This window comes from Balaenoptera physalus, assembly GCF_965194825.1.
Source record: "Balaenoptera physalus genome assembly, chromosome: 10".
Taxonomy (NCBI): domain Eukaryota; kingdom Metazoa; phylum Chordata; class Mammalia; order Artiodactyla; family Balaenopteridae; genus Balaenoptera; species Balaenoptera physalus.
This window is the reverse complement of record NC_138889.1, coordinates 19,787,261-19,811,972: the sequence shown is the minus strand read 5'-3', so window position 1 is coordinate 19,811,972 and position 24,712 is coordinate 19,787,261. Positions and strand designations below refer to the sequence as shown.

At 51.0% G+C, this 24,712-nt stretch overlaps 1 protein-coding gene across 1 annotated transcript in view; it reads left to right on the top strand.

The window, feature by feature from the left end:
• LOC309636459 (neural cell adhesion molecule 1-like) overlaps nucleotides 1-19,170 on the top strand; it is a gene marked incomplete at its 5' end in the record, with an annotated part of 41,628 nt that extends 22,458 nt beyond the window's left edge. Inside the window, 7 exon segments of the mRNA XM_082409605.1 lie at nucleotides 463-587; nucleotides 3,963-4,143; nucleotides 14,234-14,441; nucleotides 15,633-15,670; nucleotides 15,673-15,748; nucleotides 16,737-17,546; nucleotides 18,997-19,170. Coding sequence (XP_082265731.1) covers nucleotides 463-587; nucleotides 3,963-4,143; nucleotides 14,234-14,441; nucleotides 15,633-15,670; nucleotides 15,673-15,748; nucleotides 16,737-17,546; nucleotides 18,997-19,117 — 1,559 coding nt within the window. The 3' untranslated portion in view covers nucleotides 19,118-19,170.
• Nucleotides 19,171-24,712: the final 5,542 nt, after the last annotated feature.

Genomic DNA, 24,712 nt, shown 5'->3' with positions numbered 1-24,712 from the left:
TTAAAGTTTGCTATTGGGGGTGCACGTGTGAGAGCTATAGTTTTTTTTTTTTTTTTTAATTTATGGCTGTGTTGGGTCTTCGTTTCTGTGCAAGGGCCTTCTCTAGTTGCGGCAAGCAGGGGCCACTCTTCATCGCGGTGCGCGGGCCTCTCACTATCGCGGCCTCTCTTGTTGAGGAGCACAGGCTCCAGTCGCGCAGGCTCAGCAATTGTGGCTCACGGGCCCAGTTGCTCTGCGGCATGTGGGATCCTCCCAGACCAGGGCCCGAACCCGTGTCCCCTGCATTAGCAGGCAGATTCTCAACCACTGCGCCACCAGGGAAGCCCTATGCATTGCTTTTTAACCATTGGAATTGCTGAGAAAGCAAGAGGCCAGCCCCACCCCATCACTACATCCCATTCTGATGGATTGGATTTTCATTTTGTGGATGAAAATGTCATGCGAATTATGTGGCTGTTTCAGGGGAACCCAGTGCACCTAAGCTCGAAGGGCAGATGGGAGAGGATGGAAACTCTATTAAGGTGAACCTGATCAAGCAGGATGACGGCGGCTCCCCGATCCGACACTACCTGGTCAAGTACCGAGCGGTGAGTGGCCTCCTTCCCGGGCTTCACACCACCCCGCAACCCTGACACCTGCCTTCTTGGAGCAGCAGCGTGCAAAGCCCAGGGGGGCAGGGGCGGCCTCTGTGCCTGGCAGGTGGCTCCTGGGTCCAGGTTAGGGTTTTACATTCCAGGATTGACTTGCAGCCTTTAGGTCATGTCTACACTGAGACCACTTTTTTTTCAGTCCCCTATTTTATATTTTTTAATTGAAATACAGTTGATTTACAGTGTTGTGTTAATTACTTCTGTACAGCAAAGTGACTCCATTATACATATATATATACACACATTCTTTTTCTAATACTCTTTTCCATTATGGTTTATCATAGGATATTGAATATGGTCCTCTGTGCTACATATAGCATGGATAAACACACTGAGACCATTTTAAAACCTCTAAAATGATTTTGGTGACGACAAATCCATACCATGATTGATTTTTCTGCTTCCTAAATTATTCTACGAAGTTATCTTGCCATCACCCAGTACTTTTTGCAAATAACATACTGATATCTGATAATCACACTTGGATAAAGTGTGTATCATAGGCCAGGCATGCAGGCCCATGATCACATGCATTTTCTTCTCCCCAGGAACCCTACGAAGTTGGTCTTAATGATTATCCCCACTTTACAGAGGAAGTAAGTGAGGCTTATGCAGTCAGTGACTGTGTGACTCATACAGCCAGGCAGCCAGGGTTTGAATCCAGGTCTGTGTGCCTGAAGAGACGGGGTCCTTAGCCCCCGGCCTGGACTGCCTCAGGTCCTAAATCAGCTCCTTCCCTCGCCCCACCCCCAGTGCTTGTGCAGCCCACCTGAGCTGTTGTCACCCTGCTGTCCGGCTACCAGTGAGCCTGGCCTTAAGCCTTTTCTTCTGGGTTTGCCCACCACCCATCTAAGATTTCTGACATTCCACCTGTCATCCCCGACCCCCAAACTGAAAATCATCCCATTGTGGTTTTTTGGTTTTTTTTTTTTTTTTTTGGTTTTTGAATGACCCTTGGCCATTGCCTTCCACAACCAATTGCTGAGAGGTTTAGAGGCAGCCTCTGAGCATTGGAAATAGCCTCTTGCTAGGATTTCTTGCCCGTAGAAAATAAAGAACTTGAGAGGAGTTTTCTTTCTTCAGATAGCCCCCAAAATTGGCTTTTCCCAGGAAGTTTGACTTACTCCCTCTCTGCCTTTTGATCAGCCCTGCTTGAAGTGCCGTGGGAGCCCTAACCCGGTTAGGTTTACGGAGAGTCCGTACAGCACAGAGCACTCCCGGGTACACGTCTCAGCCGCTGGGCAGCCTGTCAGTTCACTCAGCCCTCTCCTACTTAACTGTGAAGTCCAGTGTGAGCCTGATGTTGGAGGAGGAGCCTCAGTTGACTTTCCTAAGGCCCAGCCCAGAGGCACCACCATCTGAGAGGTCCCTGTGGTTTCCTTGCCGTGGAGTAGGATGCAGGGACTGGGCAGGTGGTCCCATGGAGCCCACTGGAAGTGGGCAGTGCGGGGGGAGGATGTTATTATGTGTTGTTATGCTGATGTGGCCCAACAGACATGGGACCCAATTCCAGCTTTGGGACCTGAATAGGTCACCCAGTCTTCCATAATCTCCATTTCTCCATCAATAAAATGGGGAGAGCTTATCGAGCTGTTGTAAAGATTAGTTATAACATAAGCAAAGAACCTGAAATGTGCTTGACACTTGGAAAGCTCTGTACATGGTAACTGTGATAATCACTGCTATGATGCAGGCTGGGGCTGGAAATATCTCCCTTATGAGGCCACATCAGGTGTCGGTGTTCCAGAAGAGCCGTCCCAGCTGTGCCAGGCAGGCCTGCCTCAAAAGGACAATTGGGGCAAAACACTGGGATATGTTAGACTTCGACAACCTTAGCTGTCCTCTCTCTTCCACCTCAAAATCCTAATATTTGCTGAACATTACTATTATTATATATTATTAATATGTATTACGTAACGTAATGTTTGCCTTATATTCTGGCTCTCTCTTTTGTAATGATGTTTGCCAAGGAAAGAAGCCTTTCAGAGAACGAGAACAAAAACAGCTGAATTTCTTCATTTTAACTTAAAATGGGGCACATGCTGACACTCTCAGGAGCCAACTTAGAGCCGTAGCCCGGCTTCCTGTTAGACTCTGAGGACACGAGCGCCCCCTTCCAGCATTTCCCCACACTGGTCATGGCCATGACACGAGTGCTATCCCATTCCTAAAGGCATCTCTTTGGCTGGTACAAAGCATTTTTCTGGGAAGACAGCTGGCTCTCCTGGAATGTAACTCTTCCTCCAGCCTCAGCCACGGGCTAGACCACCTTCCAGGTGACACTGCTAGCATGTTCTGCTCTTCCGGGGAGCAGCCCAATATCCAGTAGACATGGGTCAACGGCTCCCACCCAGAACAAACTCACTGGCAAACGTGTAGGATAGAACTGGAAAGAACATTCGAGAAAAGAAGGGCACCTATAACTCCAGTTTCGTGCCTGAAATCATGCCCTGGGCAGTGCTCTGCTGAGCTGAGTGTACCTTGTAGGCACTCTGGGCACCTCAGCCTTGGACGTGACAGAAGAATTCACACCTGTGACACCTCCAGCTCCAGTCTCAGAGACCAGGTCACACTGCATGGAATAGGACCATCCAGTTCAGTGCAGCAGATGTGTGTTGAGCTCCCTTCTACGAAAGGCTTTGGGCCCAGAGGCTCTTGGCCACAGCTCGACTGCCCATGTGGCTTGGGGAAGTCACCTGACCTCTCCCTCCCTTCCCAGTCATCAGCTTTAGTAAGGGCCTGGCAAAAGCGCTGGCAGGCTTGTTGTAGGGATGCAGTGAGAAGATGTGCAGAAAGCCTTTAATCCAATGCCTGGCACGTAGTGGGTGCTCCATAAATGATAGTTTTTATTTTTAATAAAAGTGGAATCTGTGCAGTGTTCCCATGTCAGGGAGGTGAGTCACACACCTGAGTGTGACCAACATTCTGAAACAGGACAAGGAACACAGTTGTTGGATTACTCTTCTAGGTCATCCTTAGGCCATGGGCCAGCATTCCAGAGTGTAGCTTGGGTCCCTGCATGCTCTCAAAGTGATGCACAGGACATTGAAGAGTTGGCCCCATGCCACACTGGCAGTCTGCCGCTGTTTGTATTTGCAGGCACGCACGGTTGACCTCCTGACCTGCGTGATCATTTACCTTTGGGTTTTTCAGGCTGGTTATGAATAAAGACCATGTCCTATCTTTGGTTTTTATTTCTGCTTTGCACCAATTATTACTGACTCCCTTATGTTCCTCCTGTTAGCTGGTCTTAGCAGCTATTTCATCTAAAGCTTTCTGGCGTCTTGTATCTTTCTTGCCGGTTTCTCCCAGAAGCTCTCCTCTGAATGGAAACCAGAGATCAGGCTCCCATCTGGCAGTGACCACGTCATGCTCAAGTCCCTGGACTGGAATGCCGAGTACGAGGTCTATGTAGTGGCTGAGAGCCAGCAGGGAAAGTCCAAAGCAGCTCACTTTGTGTTCAGGACCTCGGCCCAGCCCACAGCCATCCCAGGTATGACGGCTTTGCTTTCTGTGAGTTTCCCGCTTTGAATTAATGCACAAGTGCCGCACCTCCTAATGTGCCTGAACAGCCCCTGACAACTCGCTTGCTTACAGCCATCCTCACGATCGGTTGCCCATGCAAAGCTTAGTTTTGCTTTGTACCTAGCTGTGCAGTAGGTTGAGATGGACTGGACCCCCAGGAAGGCTTGGCCAAGCCTCCTGAGTGAAGGTCCTGTGTCATTCAGCCTTGGAGGACTGATGATAAGCCAGTCCGTGGGACCCCTCAGATGGGAAAGACCCCAGCTCCAGCCAAGCTTTGGATGCTGGTTGAGGAAGGATCCTTTTTCGAGACCTTATCTGCTATCTACCATTTCATACAAGGACCACGTAACTATTTTTTTTTTTTTTAATTTATTTATTTGTGGCTGTGTTGGGTCTTCGTTTCTGTGCGAGGGCTTTCTCTAGCTGCGGTGAGCGGGGGCCACTCTTCATCGCGGTGCGCGGGCCTCTTATTATCGTGGCCTCTCTTGTTGCGGAGCACAGGCTCCAGACGCGCAGGCTCAGTAATTGTGGCTCACGGGCCTAGTTGCTCCGCGGCATGTGGGATCTTCCCAGACCAGGGCTCGAACCCGTGTCCCCTGCATTAGCAGGCAGAGTGTCAACCACTGTGCCACCAGGGAAGCCCCACGTAACTATTTTTAAGCGCTTTCTATCTGATGCTTGCTTACCTGCACAACTGTGGTCCAAATCTCTTCTCTGTGGGAACCCCGAGAGAAGGAACATATGGTGCCCAGTTAGTTAGTTAAAAATCCTCTCTGCCAAGGGCCTCTCAATTGAAACAAAGATTAAATTGAGCCACTTGAAACAGAACAAGTGGAGAAAGTAGACGCTGGAAACCCCCATCCATGAAAGGCAGTCCAGTCTGCTAGAGGCCGGGATGGGAGCAGCTCTCCCAGGAGATGCAGATCTGTCTCTAGGGATCCAGGACCAACTCAAGTGTAGGAATAAAGTGAGAGTTCTGCTTTCCGGCTCAGCTGGCTTGCTGCTGATGGCCAGTCTCCTCAATGACCTAATTCCTCGGAGCAGAAGGAGATCTTCATCGTCCCTCTCTGCTTTTCCAGAGCAGCCAGATGCCAACCACAGGCAGGAGAGGTGGGCATAGAACATACAGCTGCAGCCTAGTGGAGGGGTCCCCAGAAACGCTCTGCAGTGTCCAAGTGTGGTAGGAAGATGCTCCAACCTCCCGGTGGCCTTCGTCTGGCCTCCATTACGCCTGTCCCGTCTAGAGTGCTTGCCCCCAGCTCTCAGCTCAGTGATCACGATTGCTCTTTCCAGAGGGAGAGAGGCCAGAAAGGACATGGGCTACTATGACACAGGGCTGTGTGTGTGGAAGTGGGTTAGCCGAGCAGCAACAAAGTAAGATCAGTGTGTGCTTCCCGATGGTTGGTTGTGCATGAGTGTGTGTGTCTGATAGATGTATGCGGGCCCCCAGGGAGTTGGCGGCCATAGCTGAGAAGTGTCCGTGGTCCTCCCCACTGCAGTGACAGGGAGGCCCCTTAGCATAGGCTAGGGTGGGTGTCTCTCTGCAGGCACCAGTCACGTGGTCAGTGATGAAGCCAAGGCATCTGGTTGTGACTGTAAACAATGTTCTCCTGACTGCTTCATAGGCTGTCCAAATAGAGGTGGCCCTCTCTATTCTCTGCCCCTTCTTTCTCTGCATTCCTGGGTCAGTTTTTCCCTGAAATTGACAGTCTGTTGGGAGTGTCCAGATCTGCTCGGCTTTTATGGGGCACTTAGGAGATGGGGGAGTGAGAAGCCTTGAGTGATTCCTTTGCAGTGAGACAGATTTCTCCTGGCATCTATTTCCTCGGGTAAGACTTTGTAGGTGGTGATTCCGACATGCTGCGTTCCCAGGCTGGGTACTGCCAGCGGCATCAGCTTTTGGGGTTGGAGAAGTTGGGGCCACTGTGTGTCAGATACAGAAATTCTGGGAAGACCAGTCCCCCGGGTCCTGCCCACCGGAGCTGTCAGAGTCCTTCTGGCTAATCTCCCAGGCTCCCAGTTAAAGGGGAGGGTTGGAGGGGCTACTCACCTCCCCAAGAGGGCTTCGGGCTCTACTGCATAGGTTTTAGAAGGAGGTTGCTTGGTTGGACTTCTCTGGGACCTGCTAATAAAACCTCTGAATTACGAGATGTACGTTCACGGTGGAATTCTGTGGTCAGTGGGTGGTGGAGGTGAGAGGTGCAGAACTAGATTCTCTTTAAGAGCGCTATGGGTGGGGGGATTGTACAATAGGAAGAAGAGTCCGATTTATTGCTGAAAAGGTGGCCCCCGTCCTTGCATACAGTTTGCTGCACATACTACAGTGATCAGATGCATCTCTACCCCAATGTGTAAAAAGCTCTAGAGACTAGAAGGCCGTGGGGAGACTCCTGACTGCATCTTAGAGACCTCCCCTTATCAAAGGTAACACTTTCTTAATCAGACTCCTGTATTTGCCTGTGGAGGCTTCTGTTCTCTCACTTTAATTTCATTTGCTCCCTGACCCCTAACCCCTGAATTCACCCTGCTGTGCTGCTTCTGGCCTTGCTGAGCTTCGGAACTGGCCTTATGGTGATAATACCACACTGAACTCTTCTCTAACCTTTGTCAGTTTAATTTACAAAGTTGAATTAACCTTTGATTCGTGCATTTTCTATATTTGACCTTTTTTTTTTCTTTTTATCTATTTTTTTTCCTCTGTTTCTATCTCTTCCTTCTCTTTCCTCCTCCCCCCTCCCCTTCCTGTGTCTGTCGTCACACATATCACCTTGGGCGTCACTGGGACATCCCCACTGCCACATTTGTTTTTAAACAACCACATTCTCTCTGGGGACCCATTGCTTGGCACCTGCAGCAACCTTGGGAGGCTCCTCCGCGTCCTACACCTTTGTCTCATTGCTTTTCTCTGCAGTGACTCTTCTCTTGCTCTGTTAGGGACTTGAATGCCAAAAAACTAAATTTGCCTAAAAGCCCAGTTCCTATGACAATGATCAGTGCCCCCTTTGGAAGAATCTGTCAGGACTGCCATGGCCACACCACCAAGCTCTCTGTGGAAGAGGAAGGTTTGGCAATTCGAAAAAGCTGGACCTCCAGACTTACTACCCTTCACAGATACGCTTGTGCCACTTCATAAGGAGTTTGCCCCCTTTTTCATAGCAGTATAAAAATGTTTGGGAGCTCTTCTCTTTAAACTCTCTCTCTCTATATATATATATTTAAAAAACAACAAAAAACCATTACACTAGGTTTACAGAAAAGTTTCTGCACATCTGCTACTGGTTGCATTTTTGGTTCTTACCTGAAAATGATGTAGCAGAGAAGGATTTCTAAGTACTCTCTAAAGCTTGCATCAGATTGTTAAAGTCACCCCATGTCCCCATTGTAACCCTGTGCTCCTCTGCTGCCTTTCAATAAGTAGTTGGCTTCGCTTGCATTTAAGTGCCCCTGGTAAGCCCGCTGCGATTCACCGGAGCATTTTGCTGGCATGATGGGCAAAGTAAGTCGCCCTGTTGCCCATGCAGCGGAAGAACTCGGATTTGTTGAGTATTTTCTGGGGCTGATCCAACATCCTGGGAGGCGCTTTGGTCCTGGTAGTATAACCAGCACCCGACGCTGGCTCTGTGAACAGGGCCACCCTAGGACGTGCCCAGCACCTGTGGGCTCTGGAAGGTGCATGTCTCCCAGTCAGGGTGATACCTGCTGCATGGCTACAGATCAGCCACAGACCTCGTGTCTTGGCGGATGTGGCCCAACTGTGACCCACATTATCGCGTAAGCATCAGTCCCCCAGGTTGGAAGCATCCACTGTGAGCCTGGCGCGAGTCGCGCCCCCCTTCCCACACGTGCTCAGTAGAGCGCAAGGCAGGGCCAGCCCGGAGTGCCCATAAATTGGAACCCAGCCAGCCTGTCATACTGCCCGAGTGCCCCGACCCCCTGTCAGTCAGTGGCTTCAGTGACATTTTAAAAATTCTGGTGGAAGCCAGCTGCCCTTCTGCTGTTGGGGGTACCCCCCGACATGCCCAGGAGAGGAGGTGAGGTGCGTTTGTTGAAGTTCCCCGTAGAGACTCGGGTGAATCCTGCTCAGGGGCGTCAGTGTCTGAGCTCGGGGGTACCTTCTCCTGAATAAAAACTGCCCCCTCCGTTGTGGTCACATATCATTCCACATATCTCATCTCTGAGCATCTCCACAGAAGTTTGATCTTTGTTCTTTTTGGTTTCTTTACTTTTTGGTTCTGTTGTTATTTTTTAATGTTCAAAGACGAGCCTTTCTCTTTGGGAATCCAAATGATCCTATGGTCTGCAGGGCAGAGCTGCCCGTGTCAGTGGGCACAGGCCCGTGTCCCCAGTGCTGGCAGTTTAGAGGGTCAGGTACACACACCGGAGGCCAAGGGCTACCCAACAGCTCAGCCAGGCAGCGCCTGTCGCCCCAGCCCCATTGGCCTCCAGCCCCGCCATGAACCTCTCCCCCGGGATCCCCGATCTCCCGTCCCACCACGGCAGCAGGAGCAGACACGGTTCTTAGGCACAAGGCAGAGTATCAAGAAGAGGCCCATGGTGCCTCCGGGCCCGGCGTAGAATCCCAGGGCCATTAGGAGGGCAAAGGAGGGAGAGGTGGTCCTCACGCAGGTCACCCGTCACCGTCGCCTGACTCTCGGTAGGCTCTTGGTATCATCTTCGGCAGAAGTTGCATATTCACCCAGGAGGGCCCATCTCAGAGGTCTGCCCCACCCTGGTCCCAGTCCCATAGGCAAGGGCCTATGTCTGTGTTTCTGAAGATCTGGCCCAAAGTGTGGGGAGGCCTGACATCCATGACCCTGTCCCCTCAGCTCATTCTGGGCCAAGCAGGCCTCAGCTGAAGCAACTTTGGGGTCATTGCATTGGCCCCATTCAGACAGGCCCATGGTTTGTAAGGGATGCCCTTCGGGAGACAGCATTCAGGCACGCCCGCTCCCACCGGACACTGAGTTCTCTCATGGCGGCTGCAGCCCTCAGCCCTGCCGGGAACCCCTAAGACAGGCCCTGAAGGAGGGAACGCTCGCTGCCCCGCTCAGCCGCCCTGCCCCTGCGCCCTGTCTCAGTGCTGCCCACTCTCGACACGCCACAGGGCTTCTCTGCTCGTTTTTTGGAATATTTATACGGCAGGTGCGGATCACGTTTTTCTACTAATAAGAATGCTAACATTGTTGTGTAGATAATCAGCGAGGCCTTGATGAAGTTTACACCTTCGCATTATTAAAGGAAATAACAGTTCATGTGAACTCACCAGCGTGTTTGGATTTTATTTGATAGTTGTGTATCCTACAAAGTGCCAAAATCCCTTTGCCTCCACCTCACAGGTACCTGGATTACTTTGATTGCCCCAGAGAGCCCTTTAAATTGGACCCCAAACTCGTAGCTTGCTGAGTGGAGTTCTAGCCAAAGGAATCGCTTTCCCTTCCTCATGAGGAGTGATGCAGTTTTCTCAGCTCTCCTAAGAGCTGCTGTGGGTCACCGCCTCCTTGGACTTTCCCCAGCAGACAGGGCGAGGGGAAAGTGCCTTTGCAGAGGCAGAAGGTGGTCACCTTGGGATCAGGGGCACACTCTGGGCCACCAGAACCACAACTCTGTTGCAAGTTCTCCCGATTGCACGGCTCCCTTCATGACTTCATATCAGAGGCTTCACAGAGTGACGTGGTAACAGAGAGAATCTAAGAGAAGGGTCTCATTGGCAAGCCCTATTCTGTTTATAATCACACTTAGTTGGATGCCTCCTGAAAGCCCCAAGACCAGCCGTCTATTCAGCAGATTCCAGGAAGGAACAAGCAGACAAGTGAACCAGAACCTCAGCTTAATGGTTCCGAGAGTCGGAGGCAGGAGGGGGCACTTCTGCACCGGTGTCCCGTGACACAGTGACTCGGGCCTCCTCAACTGCAATGTGGGACATGTCTTCCCATTTTGAGGCATTTATGAGCATAGGCACTTGTAGGTCTCAGTCGGGCAAGCCAGGTGTTCAGTGCCAACACCTCCCAGACCAGGAACCACAGAGGATGGGCAGCCCCAGCTTCATAACCCCACTGTTCAGCGCAGCTCTAAGCCCAGAGGTTGTGGAGGAGCTGCTCCCAAGAAGCACTCTAGGTATGCAGGTGTGCAGATGGGGTAGCCAGGAAAGGTCAGGGGAAGGTCATGCAAAGATAGACCCCAAAGTTGTTTTCTTTACCTTTTGTAAAATGTTAAGCAGGATGCAGGAGATAACCTTTGTCCTTCTAGTTTCCTGCACTAAACAATTCTGTAACAGCCACCAAGAGGTAATGAATGCTGGCTTGACTTGGATACCCTTTCATTTGCATCCGGTGTTTCCTTTATTTACAGATTTTTGTAAAAGCTCCGCACATCCTTTCTCCAGCTTGAGGGGTACCTCACTTCCTGTGGAAGTCTAGACTCTTAATGGTGAACTGGGTGGTCCCTTGGGGATAAGTCTTTGCTCTCTCTCCATCCATCCAGTACATCAGTTAGGTCAGGGCCACCAGGTAAGACTGCACAACTCATCCTTGGGTGGGGAGTCATAGGAACAGCTGTTATTCATTGTAATGCAGGCAGAAAACTTAGAAACAGTGGTCCTCAAAGTCTGGGGTGCTCCATCAAATCCTGAGCCTGAGCCTCACCCCCAGAGATTCTGACTTGGTGGAATGGGGGAACCCCAGAATCTGAATTCTTAACAGAGCACCCCAGGAATTCTGCTGCAGGTGGAGAAACATTATGCTGAAAGGTATTTATTTTTCAACTAAAGATAAAATCGTAAGAATCAATGAATAAAGATGGGACCTACCGATTGTCTTGCAGGAAAAAGTCCTGCTCAGTACACACTGTGGAGGACATGGACATTAGGGAATCTGTACCCTGCGCTGGGGACTGTAGGACATCTCACATGCAATGACAGGCTCTTAGAGTTGAAGAGGATCTGAAGACATCCTCTATCCTAGGCTCTTCCCAGTGCAGGAAACTCATCCAGAGCATTACGGTATCCCGGCCAAGGGATTTTCCAGCCTCTGCTTGAATGCCTCTGGCAACAGGGAGCTCTTCCAAGGCAGCTCACACCACACTTAAATAGCTCTTGTGTGTTAGTTCTGTCTCATGTGAGTTCAAGTTTGCCTCCTACCCCCATAGTTGCCATCCATTAGGGACACTGAATAAGACTACTTCCTTCTCGTGACACACCTTTAAATATTTGGAGACAGTGTTCTTATCTCCAAGGCTAAACACTGTCCCTTTGTTCAACAAATATTCTTTGAACGTTTTGTATAAGTTGGGTTGTCCTAGATGCTGGGGAGACAAGAGACAGACAGGGTACCTGCCAGGATATTCTAGAGGGCGGGGCAGCCAGATAAAAAGCATGTCAATGAACAGAAAATGGCAGATAGTGGTAAGAAGAGAATAAAACAGAGTAATGTGGTAGGTACTGGCTAGAGGTGCCTGAGTAGATAAGAGATCGGGGCAGGGGAGGGGGGAACCTCTGCCAGAAGGTGACATTTGAGCTGAACCTGCAGGATAACAAAGAGCCACCACAAGGTGACGGGGCTGGAGGGTTCCAGGCAAGGCGTCAGCCAGGCACTCTGACAGGAACGGGCTGGGCGTGGTGAGCAGAGAGAATGGAGGCGCTCCCGGCTGGAGCACAGGGATGGGAGGCAGGGCTCAGTGCCCTGAGTTACGATGCTCAGAGGAGTGGGAGAGTCCACAGCACGTGTAGCACCTTTTAGACTAAGGGAAAGAATTTGAATTTTCTATCAAATGAGAGAGAAGACCATTGCCCTACCTTCTGTTTTCTATCAGTCTTGTTGCCCTCCTGGCCCTTGGAGGCGTTGGCCTTGGCCTTCAGAGCAGTGCGGCCCTCTGATGGGTCTGCTGCGCCCAGAGCACAGGTGGATAATGGCTGCTTCTCCCACACGGAGCAGCTTTGCAGTGGTTTATTTTTCTTCCTTAGAGACATGACTAGTTCCCTAAAACCATATTTATGTATAAACCTCAGAACATGGTGTTAGTGCCTTTGAGTCCAAAAATACAGACATTCTTTCCCCACAGAAATACCTTAGGCTCCTTCTGCAGGAAGTAGACACTTAACACCTATGGGGTACGGGTGTCAGGTGGCCTCCAGCTCTGAGTCATGGGATGGGGAGGAAGCCCAAGGCCGTATTTCTTCCCTGTTCAGGGAAGCAGCTTTGGTATTCTGAAGACCAGGAAGGCCTGTATGTCTTTCTTTGCTTTTGTGTGTGGGTGTGTGAGCACCATGGGGAAGCAGAGTGGACGGTGTGCTACTGGGGAGAAGACCAGCTCTAGCTGACCGCAGGGACCCGTGGCCGGTTTCCTGCCGCCAAAGGCCAGAGACAGAGTGGCCAGAGCTGTGTCCTCTGAGCATGGAGCCCGTTGCCAGACTGGGGCCTTCCTGGGGAACAGGCTGTGTCTTCAGTGTGGGGTTGAAAGGGACCAGTGGGGGAGCCTGAGGAGGGGCTGGGAAGCAAGAACAAGGTCCCAAGGAGCCAAAAATATTCAAGATCCTAGGAGGCTCCTGTGGCGCAGGCCCAGCTGAGCCCTGGGTGCCAGGAATTAGGTTGTGAGTGGTCGTCTCTTATGTGCTGGCCGGTGGCCTATACCATGAATTGAAGTTAGAAATAAGGGCCATCAGAATAGGACAGCAGTTGAAGGAGCCCCGCCATGCCTGAGCAGGGCCCCTGGGACACACAGAGGGCCTCCCAGGAGCACAAACCACAGGGAGACAGAGTGTGTGGCCCATCTCTGTCACCTTGGGTTACCTGTTCTTTCCATTATTTGGCACGTGATGTGGCCAGAGGCCCCTGGGCCTGGCCCAGATTCAGCAAAGGCCCAGTGAGACCCAGGTTGTGTTGGCCACAGTTCCTGCCTCCAGTCAACAGGCCTGGGTGACCCCAGTGGGTCCGGAGGACACAGGAAGCTTCAGACAAGGTCTGGTGGTACGATGGGGCTGCCCCTTCTGGAACCCTGTCCTTCCAGAAGAAGAAAAATGAAGCAGCGTACCCACTTTTCAGCCTGGGGTCATGGTTTCCACACTGGCTTCCACAGAGCTCCGCATGGGTCCTTGCTTCCCCCAGCACAGCCTTCCGCCTCCCAGATGCTGGTGGGAATCACCAAGTGGTCAGGGGTCCACCACAGGTACCTAGCACCCATCACAAGGGGACCCGATGGAGCCGAGCCTGGGGTCCTTCTGTGATACCATCAATAGCCCAGGGCCCCCAGGGGATTCTAGATGGACACCAGAGAGTAAGACACAGAGGTTGAGTCATTCAAGTGAGTCCAGCTAGAGCGGGGATGCTGGGTGCTGCTCAGAGGTGAGAATGTGTGTCCGTCTGTGGTAGGCACGTGTCCTGTGTGAGTGAGCCTGTCGTGCGTGCGTGCGTGCATCTCTGGGTGAGTCGGCTGGGTTTCCTGAAATCGGATCCAAGCGTGCCTGGCTCCCAGATGGTGAGTATTCCCAGACCTTCCACCTTGCCCTCTGGGCCTGGCGAGGCCCCCATATCTCCAGAGTAAGTGAGCTTCATTCGTCTTCCTGGTGCAATGAAGAAGGATGTGGTCCAAAGTCGGGATCCTCTGGAGCGGCTCCTAAAGAGGGGGAAGGAAGCGCGGAGGTGCGCGGGGCATCTTGTTGTGCCTGACGTCACCACAAGCCCAAAGGAAGCCCTGGGAACCCTCTGTCGCCCCATCTGGGACCCTGTCCCTGGCAGCTCCCAGGGATCACGGGGAGACCAGCTGAGTGTGGGTTGAGAGCAGGGATGGAGACACAGTGCCCAGTCTCCTCCTGACTTGTGGGTGCCTTGTGCCCTTGTCCCCTGGTCTATGAAAGGAGGCTGCCATCCCTCCCTCTTGAAGATAGAAAGAGACCCTGTTGTCTCAACACCTGGGGGTAGAAAGGCCCCAGGGAAAGTGTCACTCTGAACACAGATGCCACAGCCGTCCTGTGGGCCCTACCCCACCCCCAGGGCTGTTGCTCGGCAGGTCCAGGTCTGCATCTCAGTGTACTAACCAACACCATCCCTCTCTCCCTCCCCACCAAGACAACGGCAGCCCCACCTCAGGCCTGAGCACGGGCGCCATCGTGGGCATCCTCGTCGTCACCTTCGTCCTACTCCTGGTGGCCGTGGACGTCACCTGCTACTTCCTGAACAAGTGTGGCCTGCTCATGTGCATCGCCGTCAACCTGTGCGGAAAAGCCGGGCCTGGAGCCAAGGGCAAGGACATGGAGGAGGGCAAAGCCGCCTTCTCGTGAGTGCAGACCCGCCCGCTGCTGTGGAGTGCTAGACTCTGCCCCGGCCTGGGGCCCAGCAAGGGAGCCACCTCAGCTTCCCCATTGGAAACCCCGAGGGGAGCAGAGCATTAGAGAACTGTCTCTCAAAGCAGGGTCTTCAGGGGTACCTGTTTAAAAAGCAGACACCTGGACCCAACCCCACAACTAGAATCGCATAGACGTTTGAAATCCCTACGTAGGTCAAAATGAGGGGAATTGTCAGAGCTAAGCCTGGAGGGGAGCTACCAGGGAGGGGTCAGCATTTGAGAGACACACTTGCCTTGCTGCCGTTCATGCATCCATCATTCAACAAATATTTATGGCGCAGCTGCTACGGGCATGGCACCATCCCCAGGCGTTAGGGGACAGCAGTGAACAAAGCAGATGAAAATACCTGTCCTCCTGGAGGACGATCCAGCATCCTCCTGGAGGATGTGCTCCAGCATCTCTGGAGAAACAGAGCCTGAGCCAAGTAGCAGGAACCTTCACAGACTGTCACTGGGTGCGGCTGAGGTGGAGCAAGGCGAGAAGGGACGGAGCAAGGAAATAAGTTGTTAGCACCACCCCATGCCAGGCACTGTATATACATATACATACATCATATACTTATACATGTATGTACATGAATATACACATACGTATACATGTTTTATTTACATATACGTATAGCTGTACTTACATATACGTATACACTTATATGTATACATACATTATATACTTACACGTATACATACGTACATATATGTACACGTATACTTATATATACATCATATACTTATCCATGTTCGTACTTACGTATACACATACACATACGCGTACATACTTACGTGTATACGAATCTAGATGACTTGAGCACTGAACTGTGCCAGGCACTGTGCTAAGCACTTTATATCCATTATCTCAGTTAATGTTCATAACGTCTAGGCAAGGTAGAGACTGTTATTTGCCCCATTTTCTAGATGAGGAAAAGGAGGTATGGGCGAGCAGGTCACACAGCTAGCAAGAGCGGGGGCTGAGATGCCGCACTTGACTCTGGTTCTGGATCCCACCGCGCCCCCCCCACCCCAGCCTCGGGCCAGGCACAGGTGCCTGAGCTGTAGCTGGCTTCCCCGGGAGCCCCCTGCATCCCCCAGCTCCCTGGGATGGAACCAGCAGAGCTGTCTCCACAGGAAAGATGAGTCCAAGGAACCCATCGTGCAGGTGCGAACTGAGAGGAGCGGACCCCAAACCACGACGGAAGGAAACACACAGAGCCCAACGAGACCACGCCGCTGACGGAGCCCGAGTACGTGGGCGGGTTGGGCTGCCACCTCCTCGGCAGAGCCTCACACCCACTGCGTCACCCTACGCACAGCTCCATGCTTCCCACCCACGGCTCCCCGCCGAGCATGGCAGGCCAGAATTCTGGAGTGCTGGGCCAGGAGCGCCTGACCCCACTCTCTCCCTAGACACGAGGCATTCTTGATGCTACCTGGGTGGCTGTGGATTCCTTAAAGCCTCCGTGCATACGTGGGATCCCTAGACCCGTGTCCAGGTCACGTACACATTCTGGAAATGACTTAAGGAGACAAAACTTCATTGAGAGAGGCTGAGCTTAGCAGATTCTGTTTAGGATTTCCAAGAATTCTAGGGTTTTCTGCATTCTTCCTAAAAGGGCAAGGGAAGCTGGGGCCCTGGTAAAAGCTCCCTGGTTCTCCTGGTCTCGGAAGCCTTGGGGACCCTTGGTCAGAAGCCACATCCAGCTGTGATGGTAATGACCACGTGGGTATCGTGGGTCCTGTGGGTTTGAAGGGAATGGAGTTTCATGGAAGCACAAAATCTCTGGCTGGACTACCCACAGCCCTGAGGGACCACGTGGAGCCCTCTTCGTCTCCGGGGCAGGTGGGCCCAATTCCCCAGGGACCTATGACGCCTGCGGTGGTGGACGCTGAGCTCCAGCTGGCCTCTCCCTGAGTCGAGATGCAGGCAGGGGTCCAAAAGGGCCACCAGGGCCGTAGGGAAGGGAGCCCCGTGCAGATCGGGAGGGGAGTCAGCAGGGAGGAAGGTGACAGGCCCTGTTAGACTGCCGAGTTCTCTGTTGTCTCCTGTGTCCTCTTCTGCCCGCCTGGGCGTGTGCTTCCTCTCGCGTCCTCCTCTCTCTGTGGGCCTGTGTCCATGCCTGTGCGTCCCCCGCATGCCAGCCCCCGGCCCCCGCCTTGGCCTCCGCCCTTCCTGGCTTCTCTGTCCGTCTCAGCTTCATCGTCTATCTCTTCTACTTCCTGTCCTCCCCACAGGCTGCCTGCTGACACCACAGCCACTGTTGAGGACATGCTGCCTTCTGTCACCACCGTCACCGCTAACTCTGACACTATCACCGAAACCTTTGCCACTGCTCAGAACAGCCCCACCAGTGAGACCACCACCCTCACCTCCAGTATCGCCCCCGTGGCCACGGCCACCCCTGATTCAAACTCTGTGCCCGCCGGCCAGGCCACCCCTTCCAAGGGGCCTGGCGCCGCCGCCACCTCCCCGCCCCCAGCCTCAGCCCCCAAGGTCACCCCCCTCGTTGACCTGAGCGAACCCCCGACCTCAGCCCCCGCCGCCAGCAACCTGTCCTCTAGCGTCCTGGCAAACCAGGGGGCCGTGCTCAGCCCCAGCGCCCCTGCCAGTGCGGGCGAGGCCCCTAAGGCCCCTCCAGCCGGCAAGCCGGTCGCCCCCACCCCGGCCGGGGCAGCCAGTCCCCTAGCAGTGGCACCGACAACCCCCACCCCAGAAGCCCCCCAGGCCAAGCAAGAGGCTCCCGGCACCAAAGGTCCGGACCCTGAGCCCACCCAGCCCGGCGCCATGAAGAGCCCAGCCAAGGCAGCCAGGGCCCTCGCCAGCCCGAAGAGCGAGGCGGCCTCCATCAGCACCACAAACCCTGCCCAGGGCGAGGACTTTAAGATGGATGAAGGGAACTTCAAGACCCCAGATATTGACCTTGCAAAGGATGTTTTTGCAGCCCTGGGCTCTCCTGCTCCTGCGGCCGGGGCCAGTGGACAAGCCCCTGAGCTTGCTCCTTCCACAGCCAACGGCACCGTTCCTCCTGCGCCAGCCAAGACCGAGTACGGCCTCTCTCTGTCCACTGTCGTCGAGGGGTGTCCCGTGGTGGTGTGCGTTTGTGCTGTGTCCTCCCTGTTAGATGTGTCTTCAGCCTACTCCAGAGCTGCTCCGAGGCGACTGTCAGCCAGGGGCTGGGCCGAGGCAGAGCGTGGGCACAGGCAGCAGGCCCGGCAGGCAGCCGCCTGCTGACTAATTAGGCCACGTTAATTAGGTTGTATCCTTATCGTCCTAGCAGTGGCGTCTGTCGTCCCTGCAGGAGCCTTTGCATTCGGGCCACGGATGAGCGTAGCTTGGGAAGTGAGCTAAAGGAGGTCAAGGTGCCCTGATCGGCCACCCTGGGGCCCGCAGGCAGTGTGTCATCCAGGGCAAGGCCGAGTCCCCAGCAGAATGGCACGGGTATTCGGGAAGTAAGGAGGCAGACCCTGAGGCTCGTGTGGGGAGAGGCTCTGTGTGGTCCAGAAGGCCCCGTCACACTCCAACTGACACACCCACCCTTGCTTCTCCTGCCCTTGAGTGACTGGGAAGACGCAGAGTTCCCAAGCACTGAGTGACCGCTGGGTCTTCCAAGTTCGAGGCCAGGTCCTTCAGCTTACAGGTTTCTTCAGTGTGAGACCAGGATGCAGGGGCACCAGCTGGGGCTGGGGTCTGAGTCTGCTCTGGTGCGTCCTTAAACCAGATTCTCACTCTTGGGACTGATAGAGGCAGAGTCAGACAGAGGCTTTTATAGAGGCTCCTGTGGCTGCTCCCAGATAAGCGGAGGTGCTGCCACCAAGAGCGGCAAGGGGACCCTCACCAGGAGCCCCGAATCTGTCAGAAAATAAAAGGACAGCCCCGCCCACTCCACCCCACTCAGCTTCCCTGCAGCCCGGCAGCCCACTCTGGCCTCTCACCCGACTCCCATGGAAAGCTGCCTCGGTAACAAAAAGCATTTTCTTACCCTGCCCGGGCAAGCCATAGAGGCATCACCAGGAAAGGCAGAGCACAGAGGTGGGGGGGCGAGGACAGGCAAGAACAGGTGGTTTGCAGAGGGCCCCCCGGAATCAGTACCAGGGAGGCCAACATAACATGATTCATACCAAGCTGGGCCGCTGCAGCCATGCAGCGTGAGGAAAAGGCTGCACCTGCTGCACTTGCACCACCCCAGGTAAAGCTGGAGTCCCTGGCATCAGATTAGGGCCGGAACGGCTCCTTCCGCTGATTCAGAGGTTCTCCACTTTGGCTGCAAGTTAGAACCACTTGGGTGCTTTTAAAAGTCACCACGTTCAGACCGATTAAATCAGGATTTCTGGGGACACGGCCCAGGCATCAGTGATTTTTAGAGACGCCAGGTGATCCTGACGTGCAGCTGAGTTTGGAGACCAGTGCTCTAACTGGAGCCCCCTTTGAGGAACTGGCCAGAGGGTGCGTTACTGCAGACCGTGGTCTCAGTGCTGTTTTCCTGATTCTCCGCAGGAAGGGTCCTGTAGAAGCAAAGCCGGAGTGCCAGGAGACAGAAACGAAGCCAGCGCCAGCCGAAGTCAAGACGGTCCCCAACGATGCCACACAAACAAAGGAGAACGAGAGCAAAGCATGATGGGTGACGAGATACCAGCAAAGATCAAAATAAAAAGTGACACAACAGCTTCACCAGAGCATCTCCAATATCTCATACACACACACACAGACACACACACACACACACACATCTCATTCCTCTAGTGTCTTTTGCCTTTAAAACAAACAAACAAAAAAAACTAAGCAGATCAACGTGGGATCTCCTTTTTGTAGATTTGTAGAAAGGGTTCCTTTGTTGCGCACTCACTTGTAAGAAAATGAGACAAAAAGGTGAAACCCACAGCCAAACTAGGACTCTCCGTTCCCTGAAACCATTTAAAAATCAAACAAAAGGACCCCAAATTAAGAATCTAGGAAGCTCAGAAAAAAAAAAAATCTAGGTTCAGGAAGACCGCACTTGGTGTTGCCCAACTGGCACAGACCAGGTTCAGAGAAATACTTCCAGACACTAAGACTAACCGAATGAACAAAGTCCAAGTTTATTTTTATACTTTCAGTCGAGTTTGAACTCTGTAAAACCTCATAAATAAGTTATAATTTCTGTTCACTTTGTATTTGTTCAGTGTGCAAAGTGTGTCACCCTTTCTAGCTGAATTCAATTCCCACATAGACTCTTGTTTTGTAGGAAGAATGCCAAATTGCAGCTTCTGGGGGTAGATCTCAATTTGCAGTATTCGGATTTCTTTTCCTTTTCTTTTTCCTTCTTTTTTTACCTTTCTGCCAACTTTGCTTTCCAGTGTTTACAAGTTGACAAATGTTTGACTTCAGTTGTGTTTCAATGTCCATGTAAAATAGCTGCCTTTTCTTTAAGTTACAAGTACTGCCTAGGGGTGTAGGATCATCACAGGACAGCTTCACGAAATCTGATTGTTTACAGTGGCTCTTCCCCCCTTTCTGATTTGAAATTTTTGCCTGTGTGTGACTCAGGTGAAAATCCATCTCTTTCTGGAATGGTTTTGCTTTCGGGTTTTCTGTTCTTTTTTGTTTCCTAGGGGGTTAGACCACTTCTGATTAGCTACCACCTGCCTGTATCTGTGAAAAGGATCTGCTCCCCAGGCATCTCTGTCCTTCCTTTTGAAGGACTCTTAGGCTTTGTTGAATGAAGCAGAGAAGATTGTATAGTTGGGGCTGGTCTTGGTGAACACACATTTTTACCCCAAACATCCCCTTTTTTGTAGAAAGCCAAATAAAATATATACGTACAATTTCCTTTTGAGCCCAGAATCTAGATTTGAGCGGAAGAGCATGTGTGCTTCAGGGAATTAGTGTCTTTTTTTGGAAGTCTGTTGAAGTAAAATAACATCGGCCTTCTGTTCACTTAGGCAGCATTTGTAGAAACAAAAGAGAAAAAAAAAAAAAAAAAACCAACCTGCTGTCTGGAGTCATAACACAAGTTTCCTGGATTGGAAACCAAGTGGGGGAACAAAAAATACAGAAACTTTAAGGGGGATGGGAGGGGGGAGAAGGGAAAAGCCAGCCCTTTGTATAGAAATTTTGCTTTTTTTTCCTCATTCTACTTTAGAACTGCAAGCTTGCGCACTGTGGATGCGTGAATATTTTAGTGTGAAACGTGTTTTTGTCATAGTATTGAAATAAAACTTCAACATAGTTTGGTTGTGGAAGGTATAGCAGATAGTTCAGAAAAAAATATTCAGGAAACAAAAATAAATCTTAAAAGGAACTGAAGCCTTTAAACAAAGAAAATGAAGTAAAAGCGATTGTGATAATGAAGATGATGCTAAGTCAACAGAAATCAGCACTCTGCAGGTACCTTTCGCAAGGTACAAAACAGCAGGAGGTTAGGGTAGCAAGGCTTCCCCTGAGTCTGTTCTGTGGGCCACACTCCCCAGTGTTCTGACACTTCTGCAGACTAATCAGTGGCGCTATGCTAGATAATCATATCAAACTGTGAAAAATAATGGTCTTGTCATTTGCTCAATGTGGGGTTATTTCGCATTTTCTCAGCTCCTGGGGATGGAAATGGAGGATCCCGGTCTACACAGCTCTGGCCCTTTGATGTTAGGGCTTGCACAAATCTATGGTTCGAATGCACAGGCCCTCAGGAACAAGTCAGGTGAAGACAGTTGTTAGAGCACACAGAGCACACAGCAGATGGGAGCTCCTGGGCGTCTGAGACAGACGGAGAGGACCCAGCGGGGAGTGGTAGGCTCTTCCGGTTCCCCAGGTTGTCAGTGGAATCAATTCCTCATCTTGTGACGTTAATGGCTTTGACTACCTAGGCCAAGCCCACACTATACCTCGTCAAGACTGTGCATCTCACTCCAAGGGGTTGTGGTCAAGTAAACTGATTTTGGTTCCGGTGGTTAGGAAGAGAAAGAGGTATGGTCAACCCTCAGATAACCTGGCCCAGGGCAGCTGACTCCCCTGCCCCCTCCCTAAACCCTGGCTCTGCCATTGGCTGGAACCCAAAGCTCTGCCAACCTTTTGTTTTGCCTCTCTCCCATCATACATAGATTTGTCTCTGCATGTGTGAGCTTTCTTTTCTCTAAAAAAAAAAAAAAGAGAGCAATGCTTTCTTTAAAATCAAAGAGGGAGTCACTTTATTTTCAAGACGTTCTATCTTTTATGTTAAAGGATAAAAGCTTATAGTTTTCCTTTTTTTAATTTTTTGAAGGAGGGATCACTCTACCGGTTTCCAGTGTCTATGTGTCTACATGTGTATGTGCCATACATATGTATTCACATAAATACCGTCATGGCCAGGTTCTGCTGGAGGGGCACTCAAGTGCCATGCACGGAGCCTCGGAACCCTGAAGGGCCGTAGTATATATAGTGCAGCTTTGAAGTGGAACGCTATTTTCACACTTTTCTATGGAGCCTTCCAAGTCCCAGGTTTTCACTGTAGGCTGTCTGTCTGGATGGTGGTTATCAGATCTCCATGAACATCTCTACCCAGCATTCCCGACTTCGGGGGCCTTCTCTCTTGTTACAGACTTTTTACCAAGTGAAACATCGATACCACCTTTGTTTCCATTCTCACTGGTGTAAATACTGAGTACTAACTGAGAATTTTGACTTTGCATTCTGTCAGAATACTTGTGTTCAATAAAAATTGAAAGAAAAAGAAGCTATTATGGTCCAACTGGGATTTATTTCAAATCCGAGGAAGTCTGGCATGTGAATCAAATGTGGAAATGCCTCTGGTATTTTTTTTTACCTCACTTAAACCCGGGGTCTTGAGTTCGTGTTGCCTGAATGATAGTTTTTAGTCTTTTCTCTCAGGTTGATAGAGGAGTCCTCGTCGAGAAGAGCCAGATGTCAGATTCAGAAAGACTGCATTCAAATCCTCGTTCTGCCACTTCCCTGTTGACCTTGGAAGAGTTACCTAATCTCCTCGAGACCCAGTTTCCTCTTTTGACAAACAGGAAATACCAGGCTATTAGAGTTGGGGTGCTGGGTAATGAATGAAGCAGCGTATAGGAAAGCCTTGGCACATAGTAGGTGCTCAACGAATGGGAGTAGAGCTGTTGCCTCCCTGGTGTGTGATATAACATCAAACCCACCTGAAATAACAGTGTACACCTGAGCTCCAAGGTGCCAACGCCGAGGTAGATGCATGAGGCTATTCGAGAATACGTGATCCCTCTCCTTATTACTTTGTCATCCTGCTCAGCACGTGGAGCCTTAATTCAACCCCTGGGATTTACTGAAACCTCTGATCTAGACAGAGAGTGAAGAAAACTTTGCCTCAGCTCAGAATTCTCTTGCATACGCTGCTGTCTGGCTGTGTTGGGAAGAAGCAGCCAGTAGAGTTGGGATCATCTATTAAACTATGGAATCAGGAGTTCCTGGGGAAGAGGCCAGGACGAGGGTGAGGCAAGCAAGGAGCCCAGGGAGCAAAATGTAACTCCTTCTCAGGGCCAACCCTGCACCTGCACGAATCTGAGTGACACCATCTTTCGGGTCTATGACCCTCACCCTGGTTTCAGCCTGGGTCAGTGGAGCCTTCTCCTGGGGTGGTGTCTGCAGCCACTCCCAGAGTTTGTCCCTTCACTGGCCCTAGGGCCTGTTTAAACGGCACAGAACCACATGCATCTATGTGACTTCCTGTGCCACGGATTTCCAGCTGCATATGGCGGGGTGAGGGGCTCTAAGAGCACATTGCTTTTCAAGATCTGGATAACCCTCTCCATTGATCCATGAGGGCTTGCTTCCAGAGCCTTCCTCCTTCAGGCTAGTCTCTTCTCTGATTCACTAAGTATTTTTTGAGTGTCTCAAGGTGCTCCAAGAGACAGCAGTGAACCAAACACTCTCCAATCTAATGTTTGTTCAGTGTGGGGCTGAGGATTCTAGACAAGAACCTAGTACGTTGTGGAGTCATTGGGCTGTTCACCTGCATTCCAGTTCTCCCCCCTCCTTCCCAGCACGTGACAGGATTACACTTCTCTGTTCACTTACAGTAGATGTGGCCATGTGGCTTGCTTCCCACAATGAAATAGGAGCAGGGGAGTGCATGTCCCTTCTAGGTGGAGCCTTTGAAAGCCAGTGGGTCTCTTCCCCTGCCACAGCAGTCAGCAACACCGCACGTGGTAGAAGTGCCATCACCTGGGCCCAGAGTGAGGGGTGTGAACAGAGGACCCATGATGGGCATGGCGTGTGCATGTGGGATCAACCCAGTGAATGTTTAACAACCAGCTCTCCAAAGAAGGAGGGGAGGGGTGGGTATATATGTATGAGGTGTGTGTGGTGTGTGTATATGTTTATTAGAAACTTTGCTGATATAAAGAATGCAGTTTACAAATAGTAAAACAAACTACTCTACACTGAAATGCCATGTACCCAATAGATACAGATGCTTTGGTTCATTTTTGCTGAAGTCTTGTATCCATAATCAACCTATGGCTGCAATTGATGGATGAGTGTACTTCCAACATGAATGTTGCCTGATATATTCATTTATGTTAATAAGTAAGACGAAAGTGACACGATGAAGACCTATGGGTCAGAACTTCACTCATTCATCAGTGGTGAGCAACCTCTGTGCCGAATCAGGTGTAAGTTTTTGCATACTACCTCAGTTTTTGCTATTCACGGTGTAATGGCTGCAGACGTGACACACTTTGAAGTTTAATCTGCATCATAAATATTTTCCCCATCACTTTTTAAAGTCTAGACAAACACACACAGAGAGACACAAAAACAATCAAACCCTGATTTGTAGCTTTACTGATTTCAGGGGTATGTAAATATTCCCAATATGGCTGATTTCTACATGTAATCACTGCATGAGGAGTTAGGTAGAAATGCACAGTAGCACATATTATATATTAGTATTTCCACAATACAAATAAAAAAGACATAGATAACCTCAAGCACAGAGGTCATAATAATATGGAGTAATAATAATAAACTTCATATACATTAATAATAATAGTAAAATGTTGTAAAACAATGAAGATCTGATGTGTTTTGAGTACACACTGCCCTCATTTTTAATGTTTGTTAATTGGAAGTTTATGTAATTTAACTTTTAATAATGACCATGCTTAACACTGACTTAAATTTCCTGAAAATTTAACAATTGGCTCTTCTGACCCAGTACAAGCTGGCTTCAGCATACCACTGGATAACCCTTTATGTTATGAGCCACTTC